The sequence below is a fragment of the Carcharodon carcharias genome, chromosome 25 (genome assembly GCF_017639515.1).
Source record: "Carcharodon carcharias isolate sCarCar2 chromosome 25, sCarCar2.pri, whole genome shotgun sequence".
Taxonomy (NCBI): Eukaryota; Metazoa; Chordata; class Chondrichthyes; order Lamniformes; family Lamnidae; genus Carcharodon; species Carcharodon carcharias.
Genome location: NC_054491.1, coordinates 15,825,979 through 15,845,981, shown reverse-complemented (window position 1 = coordinate 15,845,981; position 20,003 = coordinate 15,825,979). Strand labels below are relative to the sequence as shown.

Genomic DNA, 20,003 nt, shown 5'->3' with positions numbered 1-20,003 from the left:
GTCCCCTAATTTACTTGAAGACTGTTTATTGTTGGCAAAGAGCTAACCATCAATAACAGAAGTGTGACAGGCAGTTGGATGCTCATAACTGGAGCTGTGAACATGACTAGTGAACACTGCAGAGTTAGCAGCATAATTAGTTGTGTCAGCTCGACAGAGCAGAACAAATCAAAATCTTTGCAGAGGGGAATTTATTGTCTGGTTCACATATTTATGGAATTCCCCCATTAAATCATTCCATACTTTTTTGTATCTGATGTTAACCTTGAGCTTATTTGTTCTTTATGCTCACCTTTTGTAGCATGGCAAAATAATAAAAATTAATAAAAGGCCGGCTGATTGGCAATGCCCATTTTACAACTGGGCAGAAAGCTGAAAATCAGCTCTGGTGAGTCCATATAAAAAAATATCCGTCACACTTCGAAACGTGGGGCAGGATCTTACACCTCGCGGGCGGACGCACACCCAACCCGAAAGGACGTAAAATAGCTTGAGGTGATGTCGGGCGAGCGTCCTGACATTATCCTACACGCGAGCAATCTTCACATCTTCAGGCCCGCACAGCAGTCAGAAGGGTACCCGCCGACAATTAGACGGGTAGTTAAGCCCATCAAGGAGGCAATTGAAAGCGGTTTGTCGTGTCCCGTCCGCTTTTACCGTTGGCGGACGGGCCAATCGGCTAGGCGGCCTTTGCATTTTGTGCTCAAAACCTCGATCCAGAGCGGGATGAAATCTCCTTGGGGAAATAAAATAAAAAGAAACATCTGGGCACCGTTTTTTTTTTAAATGAGGTATGCTTTCCGGTGCTTGATTGAGCTGCATGGACGTTTTTTGCAGCGTTTTTGTGCTATGTTTTATTATCTGAAGGTCTGCAGCACCCTGAGGTGCCTTCGGGGAGCTCAGTGGAAGCGCTCACCAGCACCCGCTGGTGACGTCGTTGCCCGTCCTCTTCCCACCCCCACCAGCAGTGGCTGAGCCTTTCTCAGCAGATGTTTCACCCTGGCTGGCCATTAATTGGCCAGACAGCATGAAATCGCGGTCAGGGGCCTATCTCCTGTCAGGTCCCTGGCCCGCCGATTGCGCACACCCAAAGAGCAAAAAATTCAGTTCATAGTGCTGAAAGAAAGTGTTAAATTTTAATGTTAGGAGAATCTAGTCCCATAGTTAAACATCAAGGCATTCCAGTTTAAATTTAGACAATCCAACTTGGAGTCACACCAGTCGGCAACCCGACAGCTGTGAACTTGCATCTTTTGGCAATGGATGCACAGGCAAAGTTGCTCTGGGTTGATACAAAGGTGGTAGTATAAGGGCACAGTTACATCGCCAGGGAGCGATTGCTAATTTGTTAAACGTAAGGGAGAAATTCAAGCATCTTAAAACCACCATATGACCTTCACCCGGTTTACAATCATTTCCTGATATCCTTGCACCGCTTCAGTTTGACAAATTTTATCTGCATAGATGTGGCTGGTGGAAGAAAGATGATTCATTCATGCTTTTGATCATTTTTATGCGCTGGCAGCAACTGTTGGTGCAGGTGCTGCTGACAGTCAACAAATTCTAAGCTTTGTAAAAAAAAAGAATTCTTGTCAGGCAAGTCTACTTAGAAATATGTTCAGCACAAAACTGGAAGATTCCCAACCCAGTTGTGTTAAATTTTCTGATGGTTGACTTTTAAAAGTCAAGATTGAAAGAGGCACTGTTCTCATATGAATATATCTGTATAAAAATCTCATATTAATGCCTGCTTTAAAAAAGGGAAGAGAAGAATTTGGGACAAGCACACTAAAAGATATACGTCAACATATTTGGATACATGTAAGAGCAATACTGGTCACAATTTCTACACATTTCCTTGCAGTAACCTGTCTTTGTGAAACCTGGTTTCCTCTCCATTCTGAATTATGTCTACTAATGCTATAATTAAGTAAAATAGGAAAAGTATTCAAACTAAATTAGGAATTATTTATAAATTAACATGCTATTTTCTAATCAAAGGAATAAAAATCAGGTGAGCTCTATAAAGGGAGGGTGACTCATTATTATCCAGGAGCTGAAAGTGAAAATCTACCCCACAGACAATTGTGTTCAAATTAATGTTTGCATTTGTCTCTACAAATTTACCAAAAAATCAAACTAATTTACTAGTAGCAGAGTGCTGAGAGTGAATTAACATGAAAATAACCAACATGTCTTGACTTAATGATTGCATTCCAGCTAATGTTGACTCTGGGCTCACTTACTAACAGATCAGAAACCCTTCCAAGTCAGTTGCTGTTATCATACAGCAGAAATCAATAGACCTCTATAGGGGAAATTCAAGAGAGTTTACCATGTTAGGGTGGAGCAGAACCTCATATCTACAATCCACATATTTTGGAATTACAATTGCTATCAAGCTATAATTTTCATTGCTCCACCATTGGCAGCCATACTTTCAGCTGCTTAGACCCTAAGCTCTGGAATTCCATTCCTAACCATCTTGTATTTCTCTTTTGCTCTCCTCTCTTTTAGGCCCCCTTATACCTTCCTCTTTAACCAACCTGCCTTAATTTCTCCTTATGCGACTCTTGTTTTATAACCTGTGGAGCACCTTGAAATGCTTTACAACCTTCAAGGTGCTAGATAAATGCAAGTTGTTGCTGTTGTCGTTGTTGTCTATGATGGGAGTAAAGACCCAACGTAATTCTACATGTCAGGTTTGGGAAAATCAGAGGGAGGACCTCCCTAACAGTTCACATGAGCCTCAGAGCTAAATTTTCAGAGACCTGGGTGTGGATCAGCCATAGCAGAGGCAGGCCAGTAGAAAGGGGGCAAAGTGAATATTTGAATTTGAGAAGTGAGAGTGTCACCTATCAAAGCCATCATTCTTTGGAGCTGTGTCTTAGAGATGGTGTTACAATAAATTTCTCTTTTTATTTCCTTGTTTCTCGAATCCAACCTTGCCCTGGTGTCCAGAACACATGTGATTGCCTTCTCCAGTATGGTCACCATACTTAAGGGGAGATATACTTGCAATGGAAGCAGTTCAGAGAAGGTTCACTAGATTATCTTATGAACAGAGGTTGAGCAGGTTGGATCCACACTCATTGCCATTCTGAAGAATGAAAGGTGATCTTATTGAAACATATAAGATTCTGAGGGTGCTTGGCAGGGTGGATGCTGGGAGGTTGTGTCAGCTCATGGGGGAATCTAGAACTGGGGCCACAGTTTGAAAATAAGGGGTCTCCCATTTAGGTTGAAGATGAGGAGGAATTTGTTCTCTGAGGACCGTGAACCCTTGGAATTCTCTACCCCAGGTACGCTGGGTCATTAATTATATTCCAGGCTGAGTGAGACAGATTTTGATCTTCAAGGGAGTGAAAGGTTATGGGGACAGACAGGAACATGGAGTTTAAGGCCAGAATCAGATCAGCCTTGATCATATTGAATAGTGGAGCAGGCTCAAGAGGCCAAATGGCCTACTCCGGTTCCTGTTTCTTATGTTCTACTGAGAAAGCAACAAGGACGCATATAAGGACAGCCCCAGAGACAAAGATCCTTCTGGCTATCCATCTTCACCATGGTGATACACCCATCCTCCACTCAGCTCCTCTCACAACACTGCTCTGATTTGGAAGGTCGCAATCATCTCACTTGACGCTGCACCTTGATGCTTTAATATTCTGTCCCACTTGAAGATCTGTCTCAAGACTGGTTGCCAAACTGTTAAACTGTAATGGAAGAAACAGAGTTATGTGATAATTGTAATTAGCAATTGCCTAATTTATTTGGTTTCAGAATTCTTCACATCTACGCAGCAAAAGGTATGCGGGAACACGCCTACGCAGCAGCTGAACGAATGCGTGAGCTCAGGAGACTCGATACTAAAGAGCACAGAGGAAAGGTATAAAAGCCTTAGAACACATCCTAATGAAATAATTTCACTTGCACTATTGTACTAATTGATCTTATGGTTTTTGATTATCTAACTCCATCTGCACTACCCACACGAAGAACTTGATTCTCTAAAGGTCTATTAACAGCATTGCAAGACTATAGCAAAACAAATTAGGATGTATTACTGGGATAATCCAATATAAAACAAAAGCACTGTACTGCCCTTATTAATCCTTGGTTGGCCTCTAATGGAATATTATATCTGGTTTCTTTCCCCTTCACATAGTCCTGAAGATGCTTAGGGGAGTGCCATTGTATTGAAGTCTAGTTTACAGGCCCATTCATCGTCACATAATGCTTAGAGAGCAGTGTCTTGTTACTCTATTGACAAGCAAGGCGATTTCATGATAGTCTTTAAAATAATGAAAGAATTAAACAGTGTCTGACTATTTGAGTTAGATAGGTGAGGGAGAATCAGGGATGTGCATAAAAGTTGAGTCAGCAGACAAGTAGGGTTAGGAAGCTTTGGTTTTGCAAAGAGTCATGACCTTTGAAGCAGGTTGTCAGATGATGCAGTTAGTTCAAAGTAGATGGACTAGTTTCTGGCTGAGATGGATAGAACAGCATGAAAAATATGGGTTGCGGGGGAGGTTCAGGTGGGGTTGACATGGAGGAGAATTGTTCTGTGGCCATGGTAACCTCCTTGAATCCATTTAGATCATCTTTGTGGGTTAGAGAGCAATTTTCCAGAATTCCTTTTCCTTAAATGGAATTTTATGGGTTGGGGAGGGGGGTGGGAATTGTCTCTCCCAGGAGGTTACAGGTGGAATCTTCTGATTGTTTAGTTTCAGGAGTTGGGACTATTTCCAGATCTGCAGTACCTTCCGGGAGAGTGCATCCTAATTGGCCGCCTCCATATCCACTATCTAATTCAAGATGATGGGTGGGTTCCTGAGGTCCAATCAGAGTGCCCACAGCTGGGAATAGCCAGCAGCCCCACTGCAAGAGGTCTGTTCTGCTCGGACAGAGACGCAAGAGTGAGGGTGCTTCAAAAAGGTGCAACCTTAGGAAGTTTGAATAAAATTACTAAAACAAAAAGGCCTGTAGAAGTAGGCCCACCTGATTTGGGGGGAGGGGGTTGAAAGCCCTCTGAAGGATTCATTTGGATCACTAATGCAGCCTTTCATCCCACAGCCTCATCTTTGGGACGTGGTGTCTGTGGTTCAGATATCCCCCCTCGTTGCCAGGAAGACGCTTCCAGGGAGCCCCTGGGCTTGGCGCTCAGCAGGTGTTTACTCTGATGTCAGCAAGATCCCAGTGGAGTGCTCATTGTTCCCCTTCCTCCCAAATAGTCACTTAATTAGATTAAGTGTCTTCCCACAGCTGCCGAAGTTCACCTGCCTTTAGCAATATTGCAGGAAACAGGCTGGGGTGCTGACCTGTCACCCTTGCCTCAAATCTTGCTCCCGCTCTGGCATACAGTGAGATTGGGAACATGCCATCCTATATGTCTACTGATGCTGGGGAATACAGTGGGTCTCAGTTGCACAATGACAATATGGGACATTCTTGATAGATCAATTGTTCTTCTTGGAGCTTAATCAGTTGAGATTGAATTGGAAAACTGACAATGTCACTCAATGAACTAGGAAGGGTGGGAGAGTTAAACCAGGTTATTATAGACCTATTATTCTAACACTTGTTGCGGGGGAATTACTAGAATCTGCCAGTAGGGACAGAATGACTGAACACTTCAAGAAACATGGGCTGACCAGATTAAGCCAGCATAGGTTTGTGAAGGGCAAGTATATCTATATAACCTTTTTGATGAGGTCACTAACCTGGTAGCTAAATGAGTGGCTGAGTGTTATTTATTTCCAAAAGATATGCAATAAAGCTGTTGGTGTTGTATTTGGCACCAAAATAAGTTGCCAGCCACGTATCTGTACCATCACTAAGGCTGCCTTTTTTTCACGTCCGTTATATTGCCTGCCCCTACTCCTGCCTCAACTCACCCACTTCTTAAATCATCATCCATGCCTATGTTACTTCCAGACTTGACTTATCCACCCTTGGAAACTTGAGATCATCCAAAATTGTTGCCCTAACTTTCAACTTGCCTGTTGGAGTTCTACATTGGCTTTCAGTTAGGCAATGCCTTGATCTGAAAGTCTTCATTCTTGTTTTCAGTGTTTCACTGCATTAACCTATAATTTAGGTGAAGGAATAGAGAGGCATATATCTAATTTTACTGTCAACACTACTAAGTTAGGTGGCACAGTAAATCATGTAGATTGGAGTTGAAAACTACAATGGATCATTAATAGGTTAAGTGGGTGAGTAAAATTGTAGAAGATGGAGTTTAATGTGGAGAAGTGCAAGGTCATGTACTTTGGGCCTAAGCAAGATAGCTCAGTTCTAAATGCAGTGAAGATAGGAACTGTGGAGGAGCAGAAAGATTTGCATTCCATGTACAGAAATCAACAAATGTACTAGTACAAAAAAAAATTTAGAAGGACAGTTTCTTGGAACAATATGTTCTGAAACCAACCAGGGAACAGGCTATGTTAAACCTGGTAATGTGTAATGAAACAGGATTGATTAATGATGTTATAGTAAAGGATCCTTAGGTAAGAATGATCATAGCATTAATGAATTTCACATTCAATTTGAGGGTGAGAAGTTTGGGCCTGGAACAAGTGAGAAAGAGAAACTCTACAAGGAGGATGCATCATTATCACTAACTAAGGAAGCTAGGGTGGTATCAAGATTAAGGAAGATGTATAATGCTGCAAAGGTTAGTGGTGAGCCAGAAGATTGGGAACATTTTAGAAACAAGCAAAGGGTGACTAAAAAGAAATAAGAGGAGAAATTATAGTATGAGAGAAAACTAGTAAGAAATATAAAACCAGAAAGTAAAAACCTCTACATGTATGTAAAAAGAAAGAGTAGGAAAAGTGAACATTGATCCCTTAGAGGGTGAGACTGGGGAATTCATAATAGGAAACAAGGAAATGGCAGAGACTTGAACAAGAATTTTGCATCTTCTTCACAGCAGAAGACACAAGATGCATCCCAAAAATAGTAGAAAAGCAGAGGGCACAAGGGAAGGAGGAGCTTAAAAGAATCACGATTACTAGAGGAAAAGTACCAGGAAAACTAACAGGAATAAAGGCTGACAAGTCTCCTGGACCTGACGGCCTGCATCCTAGTATCCTAAAAGAATTGGCTGCAGAGATAGTGGATGCATTGGTTATAATCTTCCAAAATTCCCTAGATCCTGGAAAGGTCCCTGTGGATTAGAAAACCGCAAATGTAACATCTCTATTCAAGAAAGGAGGGAGACAGAAATCAGGATACTATAGGTCAGTTAGTCTTACATCTGTCATTAGGAAAATTCTAGAATCCATTATTAAGGAGCAGCAGGGCATTTAGAAAATTATAATATAATCCGGCAGAGTCAGCATGGCTTTATGAAAGGGAAATAGTGTTTGACAAATTTATTAGAGTTCTTTGAGGATATAACAAGCTGGGTGGATAAAGGGGAACCAGTAGATGTAGTGTATTTAGACTTCCAGAAGGCATTCACTAAGGTGCCACATAAAAGGTTACTACACAAAACAAGATCTTATGATTTTGGTGATGGTGTATTAGCATGGATAGAGGATTGGCTAACTAACATAAAACAGAGAGTTAGAATAAGTGGGTAATTTTCAGGTTGGCGAAATAACTAGTGGACTGCCACAGGGATCAGTGCTGGGGCTTTGACTATTTGTGATCTCTACTAATGATTTGGATGAAGGAACAGGCTGTATTATAGCTACTTTTGCTGATAATGCAAAGATGGGTATGAAAACAAGTTATGAGGAGGATACAAAGAGTCTACAAAGGAATAACAGGTTAAGACAGGTTAAGCACATGGGCAAAAACTTTGCAGATGAAGTATAGTGTGGAAAAATGTGAGATTGTCCACTTTGGCAGAAAAATAGAAAAAGCAGAATAGTATTTAAATGGAGGGAGAGGCTGCAGAATGCTGTAGTACAGAAGGATCTGGGTGACATTGCACACAAATCACAAGAAGTTTGCATGCAGGTACGGAAGTAATTAGGAAGGCAAATAGAATGTTGGCCTTTATTACAAAGGGATGGAGTATAAAAGTAAAGACATTTTTCTACAACTGTACAAGACATTGGTGAGGTCACACTTGGAGTACTGTGTATAGTTTTGGTTTTCCTACTTAAGGAGGGATATACTTGCACTGGAATCAGCTCAGAGAAGGTTCACTCAGCTGATTCTTGGGATGAAGGGTTTGTCTTGAGGAAAGGTGACCAGGTTGGGTTATTGGTGTTTAGAAGAATGAGAGATGATCTGACTGAAATATGTAAGCTTCTGAGGGGGTAGATGCTGGGAGGATGTTTCCTCTCATGGGGAATCTAGAACCTCAGGGGCACAATTAAAAATAAGACACCTTCCATTTAAGATGGAGTTGAGGAGGAGGTTTTTCTCTCAGAGGATCATTAGTGTTTGGAATTCTCTTCCACAAAGTCAGTGAAGTTTGGGTTATTGAATATATTCAGGGCTGAGTTGGACAGATTTTTGATCGACAGTGAATTAAGAGTTATAGGGGGATGGGAGGAAGGTGGAGTTAAGACAACAATCAGATCAGTCATGATCTTATCGAATAGCAGAACATGCAGGCTCAATGTGCAAAATGGCCTACTCCTGTTCCTATTTCTAGCGGAATATTAGCTAAAGTGAAATGAAATATGAAGAGGTGGAAGTTATGCTATAAAGTTCTAGTTAGACCCCGTCCTGGAGTATTGCATACAGTTTTGGGCGCCTTGGAATGGATGTATTGACCTTGGAGGAGATGCAACACAAATACACCAGACTTTTCCAGGGCTTAAAGAGTTAATTTATGAGATCAGGTTCCATACCTTGGCTTGTATTCTCTTGAGTATATGAAATTATTGGCTGTCCTAATTGAAGTGTTTAAGATGACTAAAGGATTTAACAGGGTACAAAGAGAGAAACTATTTCCTTATGTCTGGAGAGGAGTCCAGAACAAGAGGGGCATAAGCTTAAAATTAGAACCAGGCCATTCAGAGGTGATGGAAGGTAGCATGTTTTTACACAAAGGGTACTGAAAATCTGGAACTTTTTTCCCCCACCCCCACACCCACCCCCCAAAAAAAACACTTGGTGGGGGAGTTAATTAAAAATTTTGAAACTGAGATTAATCATTTGTTTTAAGATAAGGGTGTTAAAGGGTAAGAAACCAAGGCAAGTAAATAGAGTTAAGATATAAATTAGCCATGACGTAATTGAATGACGGAACGGGCTCAAGGGGCTGAAGGGACTGGTCCTGTTCTTATTTATTCCTATTATATCAGTACTGGCTGCACAGCTAATGACATTTTTTTTTATATTCATAGACACCCCTATTGGTTGCTGTGGTAGCAAATCAGCCTTTGATCGTACGGGATCTGATTCTGTTCGGCGCTGACCTGAACGCTGTTGATGACAAAGGACAAACCTTTCTACATCTGGCTGCTACCTATGGCCATCTGAGTATCATTCAGGTAAGCACGGCTATTAACACCTTCTGTGTTAATAATGAAAGCTAATGCTGAGTACCTTAATTGTTAATACTATTCCACTAAAATAATTTATTGCCCTTAAATAGTGCATTTAAATAGGAAGTCAAATTGTTTCTAATTGAAATCAGCCCCTATGTTTTTATGCAATTTCTGCTTCCCATGAATAGCAGTAAGTTACACACAGGCACACATAGTATTAAAAACAATTGCAATAGTTAGAGATCTGAAATAAAAATAGAAAACACCGTGCCTGAATGGTAGGTCCTCCAGCATCTGCAAATATAAACATCAACCGTCAATATTTCCCAGGTATTCCCCGCCTGTCAGTGCTTATTGAGAAACATCAGTGCAGGATGAAATCTGGGCTGATGTTATCCCAGGTTTGTCAGTGGATGCACAGTAATATGATCAGCTGGCTCCCGTGTTTGTAAAATGCAGAACTGATGGACAGGAAAAGAATAGCTTGTTCATCAAGTCTGTACCAGAGCATGGAGGCTAAATTCTTCGTCCCACACCTTCCCCACCCCATGTCTCCCACCCCGGCCCACAACTCTCTATCAACATATTCCTAACATCTTTATGGCCAATAAATTCGGTTTTTCACCATAGTCACTTGTCATGTAGGGATACTTATATTTCTCGGTATTTGACAGCTCACCAAGCTAAACCATTTCTTCCTGTAACCACACCAAGTTAATAGACAGATCTGCGTAAACCCAGCCTGTTATATCTTTGCTATTTTGCATAAAACAAGGAGAATTTAAAAATTCTTCTCACTGTGAAAACTATATTCTGTGTTTTTTTAGTGTAACTTATGTGAAATAAACAGTTTGTTGATGAAGTGTAACCTCACTTCTATAGAGTGTCCATAAAGACAGGAGTATTGCCTGTGATGGCACACGTGACACTGTAGTATCAAAACAAGGGTTCTGGGTTATGACCATCATGCCACGTTATCACTTAAGTAGATATTGGGTAACAAAATGTGTACTCCAGGTCAGAGAGAATGCAAGATCTGTTGATGGGAATGTGAGTGACGCTGACCCTCTGAGAATATCTACTGCAAAACCTTGAGAATGATGAGTGGTATATTCAGCTTTCTCAGAGTTCTAATGAAGCCACCAAAAAAAACCTGAGGGACTTGAGAACAAGAGAATGAAAAGCAATACATGTATTACACCAAGTAAAAAAATTAGATGACAAAGTCAGAGGATTAAATAATAAAACACAAAGTCAACACATTGAGTTTTTTTTTATTCGTTCATCTATTACCCATCCCTATTTGCCCTTGTTCAGAGGGCATTTAAGAGTCGGCCATAGTCTGGAGTTACATATAAGCCAGACCAGGTAAGACAACAGATTTTCTTCCCTAAAGGACATTAGTGATGGATTTTTATTACAATCGACAATTCGACTTTTTAATTCAAGATTTTTACTGAATTCAAATACCGCCATCTACCGTGGCAGGATTCAAACCCAGGTCCCCAGAGCATTACCCTGGGTCCCTGGATTACTAGTCCAGTGACAATACCACGACACCATCACCTCCCCATGTAGTGTCATTATAGCGGCATGTGGCCCAGTCAGTCCTGCTTCTTTCCAGGTCTGGCAGCATCGGCGGAGAAGAGCACAGTTGACGTTTCAAGTCCTCATGACCCTTCAACAGAACTGTTCTGTTGAAGGGTCATGAGGACTCGAAATGTCAACTGTGCTCTTCTCCGCTGATGCTGTCAGACCTGCTGAGTTTTTCCAGGTATTTCTGTTTTTGTTTTGGATTTCCAGCATCCGCAGTTCTTTGCTTTTAGTCCTGCTTCTTTGCCTTTCTAACTCAACCATAAACTTTTATGGCATGTTCTAACCAATAGTGCAGAAAAGGTCAGAATCCTTTTATTCTTCACAGCCATCAGATTATGAGAGTATTTGCATAGTGCCTGACTGAAAACATCAGCACTGTAAATACTCTGAGGGTACCTGGAATTTCAATTGCAACAGATGCAACACGCATATCATGAACTGGCTGTCAAAGCATAGTTTTTTTTTAAGCTTGTGCTATCATCAACATTTTGGAACTTCCTGCAATTATTTTAATGGTTAGAAAGATTTGATTTTAAATTAGTTTCTCCAACATTTGCCAGAAATTTAAAGATTCCAGGACAAAAATCAGATACTCAAGTTATGAAAGGAATAGAGAAATCTGAAAAGATTATCCTTGTCGTTCTGATTGTTAGCTGTCCCGAATAGCCTAGTGCAGAAAGGTAGCGCCTGGCCTGGGTTTGGAAGCATACAAACTATGGGATATGCAGAGAAGGTGAGCACGGTATCCATGTGCCTGATGAAGACCTGCCCAAAGCCAGAACCATTTTCTTTATCAGACCACGGTGCAATAAAAATGGCAAGCTGCCAACACTGAGCGAGCCCTGGTAGAAAGTTTGCCGATTGGTGTAAAAGGGACAGAAAATAAGGTATTGCCATGAAAACAAGCTGGCGGAAGGCGGTTAAAGGGATAGAAGCTAGCCAATCAGGGAGTTGGGAGGAGTGCAGCAGAAAGTCCAACTGCTGTGATGATGACTTTACTCAGAGCACAGGAAGAGCCTTTTCCCCTGTTCCTGTGCCCTCCCCATCAATCCCCCACCTCCCCCCTCGCCCCACCCCCTCCCGCCCAAAAAAACTGCCACTTATGTCGTATCCTGGCCTTTCCGGAGCTACGTTCAGCAATAGGTGTAAGTGGGCAGGGATTGCATGGCTGCTATGCACATTAAGTTCAAAATTGCACTGGGGTCTTATGCACATGGTGGGATCCTAACCAGGGTGAGGTACTATGTGGGTGCCAGTGCCTAGAGAGCACCATGGATCCGCACTTTCCAGATAGAAGAGAGGCAAAAGAAAAATAGCAAGATTAGCTTTTATATAGTGCTTTTCATGACCCCAGGACATCCCAAAGCACTTTACAGCTATTGAAATGTAGTCACTGTTGTAATGTAGGAAACATGGTGGTAAGGTTGTGCACAGCAAGCTCCCACAAGTGGCAATGGGATAATGACTGGACAATCTGTTTCTTGTGATGTTATTTGAAGGATAAATATTAGCCTGGACACCATGGATAACTCTCCTACTTTTCTTTGAAATAGTGTAATAGGAGCTTTTGCATTCAATTGAGAGAGCAGGCCGGGGACTGAACTGAAAGATGGCACCTCCTACAATGTAGCACTCAATTATGGGGCCATGATTCAGGAATGGATCTTGAACCCATAGCATTCTTAAATGGGAGTTGAGAATGCTACCAACTGACCCATAGCTGAGGAGGTGGAAGGGGAAACTGCTTCTTTAAAAAAACATTTTAATGTTTCTTTCCAGCACACTGTACCCTGTGTCAGGTTTTTTGCAAGAAGCAGAACAGCTAGAGATACTGGCGCAGAACAATTTTCCATACCTGAATCAACATATGGCATCAACAATAAGCATGCCCTGAAAAAAATATGCATTCTGTGATTGAGGTGGGCAGAATGGTGTCAGTCTAGCAGAACATTTGTATAGGGGATGGATTTCTGTACAGGCTTGTACATCACATTCCTTGAGAAATTTGTACAAGTTTGCACCAATTTTTGCTTGTGGCAACATCCTGTCACATGATCTGAAGTTAAATATTAGTATAAACATTTGTTGCTTTAATGCTTATAGAATCGATGTTCTTACCATGGTTTTTTTTGTTATTAATAGTACATTGTCCTCTCCTGAAAGTGCCAAATCAACGTGGGGCACAAGTCCATTAGCACTAACTGCCCCCTAGGTATCTCAGATGACCCTATGTTATAGCCTTGCCAGTCAGTGTTAACAGGCTGTTCAATCATTGGGGAAGACTATTACAGTCAAGCCAGTCCTGCCCTCAACCACTGCGCTTTCCCAGTGAAGAAGGAGAGGGTGGGGCCTGCTCCTCACTTATTCCTCTGTCTAACTCTGGGATTCCTAAGGTCACTGGCTGCCACTGAGATTCCACTGAGATCAGCTTTCACTGTGTGGAAATAATGCTAGAATTATCCTGCATCATATAGTTCAGCTCCAACCCAGCTAGCGTTTACAATAGTTTATATACAACATCAAACAAAATGTCAAGTTCACACATTGGGCGGAATCTTCCCAACACTGTTTATAACCAGGACTTGGGACCATTTCAGGGTCAGAGACACGTCGACTGGGAAATCTTAAAGGAGGCAGCCAATTAAGAGGTAACTCTTGTAATATGCCTTTAAGAGATATCAGCATGGCATCACTAGAAATGAAATGTAGCATGTGATCCAGTCACTTTTGCTTTGAGCAGAGCACACACACAACTGTTATGCCTTCGAGCTTTATACCTGTGTACAACAGTCCTCCTGCGCCTAGTCCTAACAAACGAACGCACGTATTTACTCAATCCCCTATGAGTGATCGGTGTCCTGTGCCTTCTCCATAAATAAGCCCAAGGTATTATATCATTATAACAACACAATGGTAACTTCAGAACTTGCTTGTCGAGTTACATCACAAATGTCATTTCACCCTCAGCCTCCCTTTTTTTTAAGAACTTTCTGGATTTGCATATTAATTACCCATTAAACTTACCGAAAGTTAGGGTTGGAATTTAACAGGAGAAGTGCCTATTTAACCAATGCCAATCAATCTCTACAGCTCAGAAAGGAAACAATTTAAATTGTTCAGTCTCATTCCTGCATGTAAATTCTTCTTAGATATTTTTAAAATTAATTGTTTTAATTTAATTTTTTCTATTTTAACTTACTTTCCCTTTCTGCCTCTTTTTCTCGCTTTTCCAATCCAATTTTTCTTTCCTTCTCTATTTCCTTCACATCACCTGTGCTGAGTATGAATACATCCCTCTTCTACGCTGTTCCCCTGTTTCTTTATCAATTGTTAAATCTCATTGGTTAAAGAGATGGTCCTGCCATGCCCCATTGTCCATTGTCCTTGCTGCCTTTATCCACCCACATTTCCAGCAGGTTACATCAGGAAAAGATGTTTGAGCTAAGGGTGCAGAAAAACTCTCACTAATGCCATGCGTTGGGAGATGCCCCATTCCAGCAAGTTTTGGCCTGTTGCTCTCGAAGCTAATGATGTGCATGTGTGACCAATGACAGAGAAGTCAGAATGGGAAGAGGTTAAATGATGAGTTCTACAGAGCTTGGGGTTATGCTTGCAGATAGGGCAGAGGTGTTTGGCAAAGCCATAACCTGATCTACATTTGGGTGTCCCAAAGTGTAGGAAATTCTGTACCATGAACAGTAAAGGCAGTACACTAGATTCGAGGAAGTACATGTAATTCACTATATCACACAGAAGAAATGACAGTGATATGGGAGAAAGTAATGGGAAAAAGTTCCATGTCCTACTTTTGTATGGGTTGGTCTTAGAGTTCTTGGCTAAGGAAAGGGGTGTAGACCTGAGAGCATTTCCTCTTCAACAACTCCTTTAGGAGCACATTCGTGCAGAAATTAACTGACACCAATGTTGGGCTCAGCTGTGTCGCCACCCATATTTGAACAACTTGCTCGCACTTACTGCCAAGTTTCCCATAGGGCTAATGTCCATTTGGATTATGTACTGGAAGGCAACTGGTGCTCATGGACCCCAACATGGACAATGAGTCCAAGATCGGAGTGAAGGACACAAACTGTCTCATGTAATGTGTAGGAGACAGTCAAGAGACATGATTTCTCACCTCATCTTCTTCAGGTCTTTTTCTCTCTTATTTTCTCTCTATATTTTTAATTTTTCTCTGCTGTCTTTTGAGATTTGAGAGTTTTTTTCTCCCAACCAGCAAAAGAAATGAAACACTATTAAATGCCCCTTGACATTCAATAGCCTTGTCATCGCTGAATCTCCCAATATCAACATCCTGGGGACTACCGTTGACCAGAAATTGAACTGGACTAGCCATGTAAATACTGTGGCTACAAGAGTAGGTCAGAGGCTGGGAATTCTGCAGTGAGTAACTCACCTCTTGACTCCCCAAAGCCTGTTTCACCATCGACAAGGCACAAGTCGGGAGTATGGTGGAATACTCTCCACTTGCCTGGATAAGTGCAGCTCCAATAACACCCAAGAAGTTTGACACCATCCAGGACAAAGCAGCCAACTTGATTGGCACCCCATTCACAAACATTCACTCTCTCCACCACCATCGCACAGTGGCAGCAGTGTGTGTACCATCTACGAGATGCACTGCAGGAACTCATCAAGGCTCCTTAGACAGCACCTTCCAAACCCATGACTGCTACCATCTAAAAAGACGAGGGCAGCAGACACATGGGAACACCACCACCTAGAAGTTCCTCTCCAAGCCACTCACCACCCTGACTTGAAACTTTACCGCCATTCCTTCATTGTCTCTGGGTGGTACAGACCATGATGGCAGGAGTGCAGTTAATTCCAGTCCCACTTTTCCACAGGTCACAACAATAATTTAAATGGTTAATTCAATCACCAAAATAGCCAATGTTGTTGATCTAACAGATTTCTGGTCACAGTAGATATAGAAGTCCTTTCAGATGGCTCTTTGGTGAAAAACTGTCTTTGATAGCTCTCACTTGTCACAAGTTTGCAGACTTTCGAAAATACAGATGAGTTATTCTGATGAAAAGTTTCTGGTGTAAGGTTAGCTCACTCTGGACTGCATGTAACACAAAGTTGACAGGGGAGAGAGAGAGTCTTCCTTTTGCAGCCTGCTTTCAAGGAACACACTGACTCTGAATTCAAAAAGAATAAAATGTTCAGAGAAGACTTCTCTCAGGTCAGGTGTTTTCAACCAATCAGCAAGAATCTCTAGCCTGGCACCAGCACTTCTTCTTTAACTCAGATAAACAAAGTAACTCTTCCCTCATCACGTGTCCCCATTGGACATATAGCTGTTGACCTGTGGTTTCTTGAAAAAATCGGCTTACTCACAGCCTAGAATTAAACTTGTAGACTTTTAACAACAACTCAGGAGGAGGAATGTCCAAAATTCAATGTCCTTCCAATTTTCAAAAAAGCGGGTTCCTCACATGGGTCAAAATCCTGGAACTCCCTCCCTAACAGCACTCTGGGTGTACCTACACCACAGGGACTGCAGCGGTTCAAGAAGGTAGCTCACCGCCACCTTCTCAAGGGCTATTAGGGATGGGCAGTAAATGCTGGCCTAGCCAGAGATACCCACATCCCATGAATGAAAAAAATTATGGAGACAGAACTTATCACAGCAGTAACACAGCCCCTCTATTAAAACTATAACATCCATTGTTTGAGTAAAGAACGTTCATTATTGATATGAACAGTTTAGTCTCCACAGTGTTACCAGGCTTTCTTTAAATATTCAAAAGAAAGCAAGTGAAACGCAGGAATTACTGGCCTGCCCATTTGTGGGATATCATTCCTGGGATGGGTGCTTCCATGGAATTCAATAGCAGCAACTTATAAAACACCTCTAACATAATAAAATATTCCACGTGCTTCACAGGAAACCAAATATGACACCAAGCCTCATGAATGGATATTAGGGCAAGTGGAGGTAAGTTTGAAGGAGCATCTTAAAGGATGAAATTAAGCCAGAGAGGTGGAGACATATAGGGAGGGAATTCCAGAGCTTAGAACTGAGGCAACTGAAGCCATGGCTACTAATAGTGGAGCAATTAAAATCGGAGATGCTCTAGATGCTAAAATTAGAGGAGCACAGATATCTGGGAGAGTTGTGTGGCTGGAGGAGATTACAGAAAGCAGAGAGGGGTGATGCCTTGGACGGATTTTAAACAATGAGGAGAATATTAAAATCGGGACGTAGTTTGACCGGGAGCCGATGTAGGTTAGCGAACACAAGGATAATATATTCCCAGACTTGAGGCGAGTTAGGACACAGACATCAGTGTTTTGGATGACCTCAAGTTTTCAGAAGATATAATGTGGAAGGCCAGCCAGGAATGCATTGGAATAGTCAAGTTAAATAGATTGCGCAGATAAATGTCTTTTAATTTATCAAATCTGATCCTCAGTAAACCTTGTCTGTTGTTTGCAGATGGTCATAGCAGCTGGGACCTTGGTAAACTTGGAAACCAGGGATTTTGAAGGTATGTAATTCGTGTTCAATCATGAATGAATTATAATCTTGTGATCTTTGTTGCAGATCTGTGAAACATGATCCAATTCAGTGCTGGCAATGGAACAGTCCAGTTTTTACAATGGGCGGCATGCAAATTTTTGAACATAGCCCATGCACCAATGGTCTGATTTTTATAATGTCTTTTCTATTCACTAGGCTAGATTTCCTAATTTCTCAATGGTGTAGAGTGAGATTCTCCTCAAGTGCCAACCCAAGACAGCCAATAGCAAATTTGCAGCTCTTTCCATAGCCTACCTGATATTGTTTTCCATTGATGCTAAAATAGATTTCCCATTCACTGTGAGCCATTTTATGTTAACGTCTAAGACCAACTTCATGTCCAAAGGCTTTTGGCAGGTTTTGGATAGACCAAAATGGATGTGGATTTTTTATACCCAATTTTTCAAGGTTAACTCATTAAATGTAGCATCAGATGCAGATTATTAGGTGGGAAAACACAAGGAGGTAAACCTTGACTTTGTGTGATAACGATTGTGAATCACGGACAGTTTAACATCTCTCACGGTTTTTATTTCCAATGACCATCACTGGCTTTAAGCTAAAAGCAAAAAACTGTGGATGCTGGAAATCCAAAACAACAACAAAAATACTGTCAGACCTGCTGAGTTTTTCCAGGTATCTGTGGAGAGGAACACAGTTAATGTTTCAAGTCCGAATGACTCAGAACCTGGCTTTCAGCTGTTTCACAAAGTCAAGATCTACCCCCTAGTGGTGGGGATGGAAAATTGCACATAATTGACATGGGACCAATTAAAGGAGAACATCAGTATAGGGTGACAAAAATTATGGAGTCCTTTGCCAAAGCTGAAGGAATAGAAGACTAAAAGGATACAAGCAGAAATGTAGGAAAAGGAAACCCTAGATAAAGGCTCATGACAGAAGAATATAGCCGGTGGCCCCTTGTCTGATTGTTTCTAATGTGAAGGTGGGACTGCATGAAGTGGTTGTGAGGAATGTGACCCTCTGTGCCAAACCACATCACTATCTTCATAGTGAAGCACCACAGCACACCTCCAAGTGCCAAGCATCAGGCCACAGCTAACAATTACTGGATGTGCTAGCCTTTTGCTGGTAGATATTTTGGCCTCTATCTCTGATTTTCTGCTGACTGAGTCCTGTAAAGAAAGTTCACTCCAGTCATTTGCAGGTAATTGTGCCAGGGGCTACAGAAATGGCACATTTGTGCCCAAGCAAAATATGATGGCCATTCACCACTCTGGAATGTTTACCATTATTTGGTGCCACTGCAAGTCACTTTTCAGATGAAACAACTGAGCTGGTGGTTGTCAGGCTCTCTGAGTGGCGCTATTTGATCTGCTATTACAGATTCCTTTGGGAAGAGGAGCCTCTGCCTCCACCAATTATCCTCAAAACAATCTGCAGATAATGAGATGTCAGAACTGTCCGAAGAAGCAGTTTTTCCTCTCCAAATCCCCCTCTTCTTCCCAAACGGATCAGACAGGAGTTTCTCAAAACCCATTTGTGCATGATGTGGAACAGAATTTTGAAAATGACCTCAAGGTTTCTTCAGAGACATAAAAACGAAACAAAAATAAACAAACATTGGTTAGAAATGATGGAACTATCCACTAGCATTAAAGTAAACCCAGAATGATCTTTACTGTTAAGTTGCATGGCACCACAGCTGACTCCCAAGATTCCCTAGGTGCCACCTTTAACACCTGATGTCCTGCATGCTCAAGTGACGGGAAATGGTAGTAGATGTGCTTGCACCCTCCCCCCCCACCTCCTCTCAAACACCCCACCTCCTTCCACTCACCACCCCCCCCGCCCCCACCCTCCGAGTACATATTCAGATGAGGTGCCCACCTATTTGTGTCAGATGTTTTCAAGGCTGGAAAGGCAGGCTGGGCTCCAGCTAGACAGAACACCCACCTGTTCTCTGCTGAAAGCCCTTAAATCTATGCCATAACAATGGACACTTGGCAGTGGACAACCTGGACCAAAAAATTCCACGTTTTACAGGCACTACTTATTAAACTTGTTAAGGTTTTCGAAGAACCTTCATTGGTTGCAAAGAAACTATTAAAACTCAACCTTGAAACAAATGAGAATTTCAATTAAATATACATTTTGGGGAGACTTCACAACTCCAGTTCTCCTCTGTCCAATTTTGGACTTTGCAACAAAAAAAATTGCACTCCAAAATAGCTTCAATATTTTTCATGGAAAGATATTTAAAGCATATTTATACACCATGTCCTCAGAATGTCATGAAATGTTTTGTTACTAGTGGATTACTTTTGAACACTGGCAGCAGTGTGTACCATCTACAAGATGCACTGCAGAAACTCATCAAGGCTCCTTAGACAGCACCTACCAAACACATGATCACTACCATCTGGAAGGACAAGGAC

The 20,003-nt window shown here is 41.7% G+C and overlaps 1 protein-coding gene across 1 annotated transcript in view; it reads left to right on the top strand.

Annotated features, from left to right (window-relative positions):
* LOC121269566 (NF-kappa-B inhibitor delta-like) overlaps nucleotides 1-20,003 on the top strand; it is a 71,233-nt gene that overhangs the window by 36,400 nt on the left and 14,830 nt on the right. Inside the window, exons 6-8 of the mRNA XM_041174265.1 lie at nucleotides 3,784-3,889; nucleotides 9,318-9,464; nucleotides 17,521-17,572. Coding sequence (XP_041030199.1) covers nucleotides 3,784-3,889; nucleotides 9,318-9,464; nucleotides 17,521-17,572 — 305 coding nt within the window. The remainder of the gene's footprint in view (nucleotides 1-3,783; nucleotides 3,890-9,317; nucleotides 9,465-17,520; nucleotides 17,573-20,003) is intronic.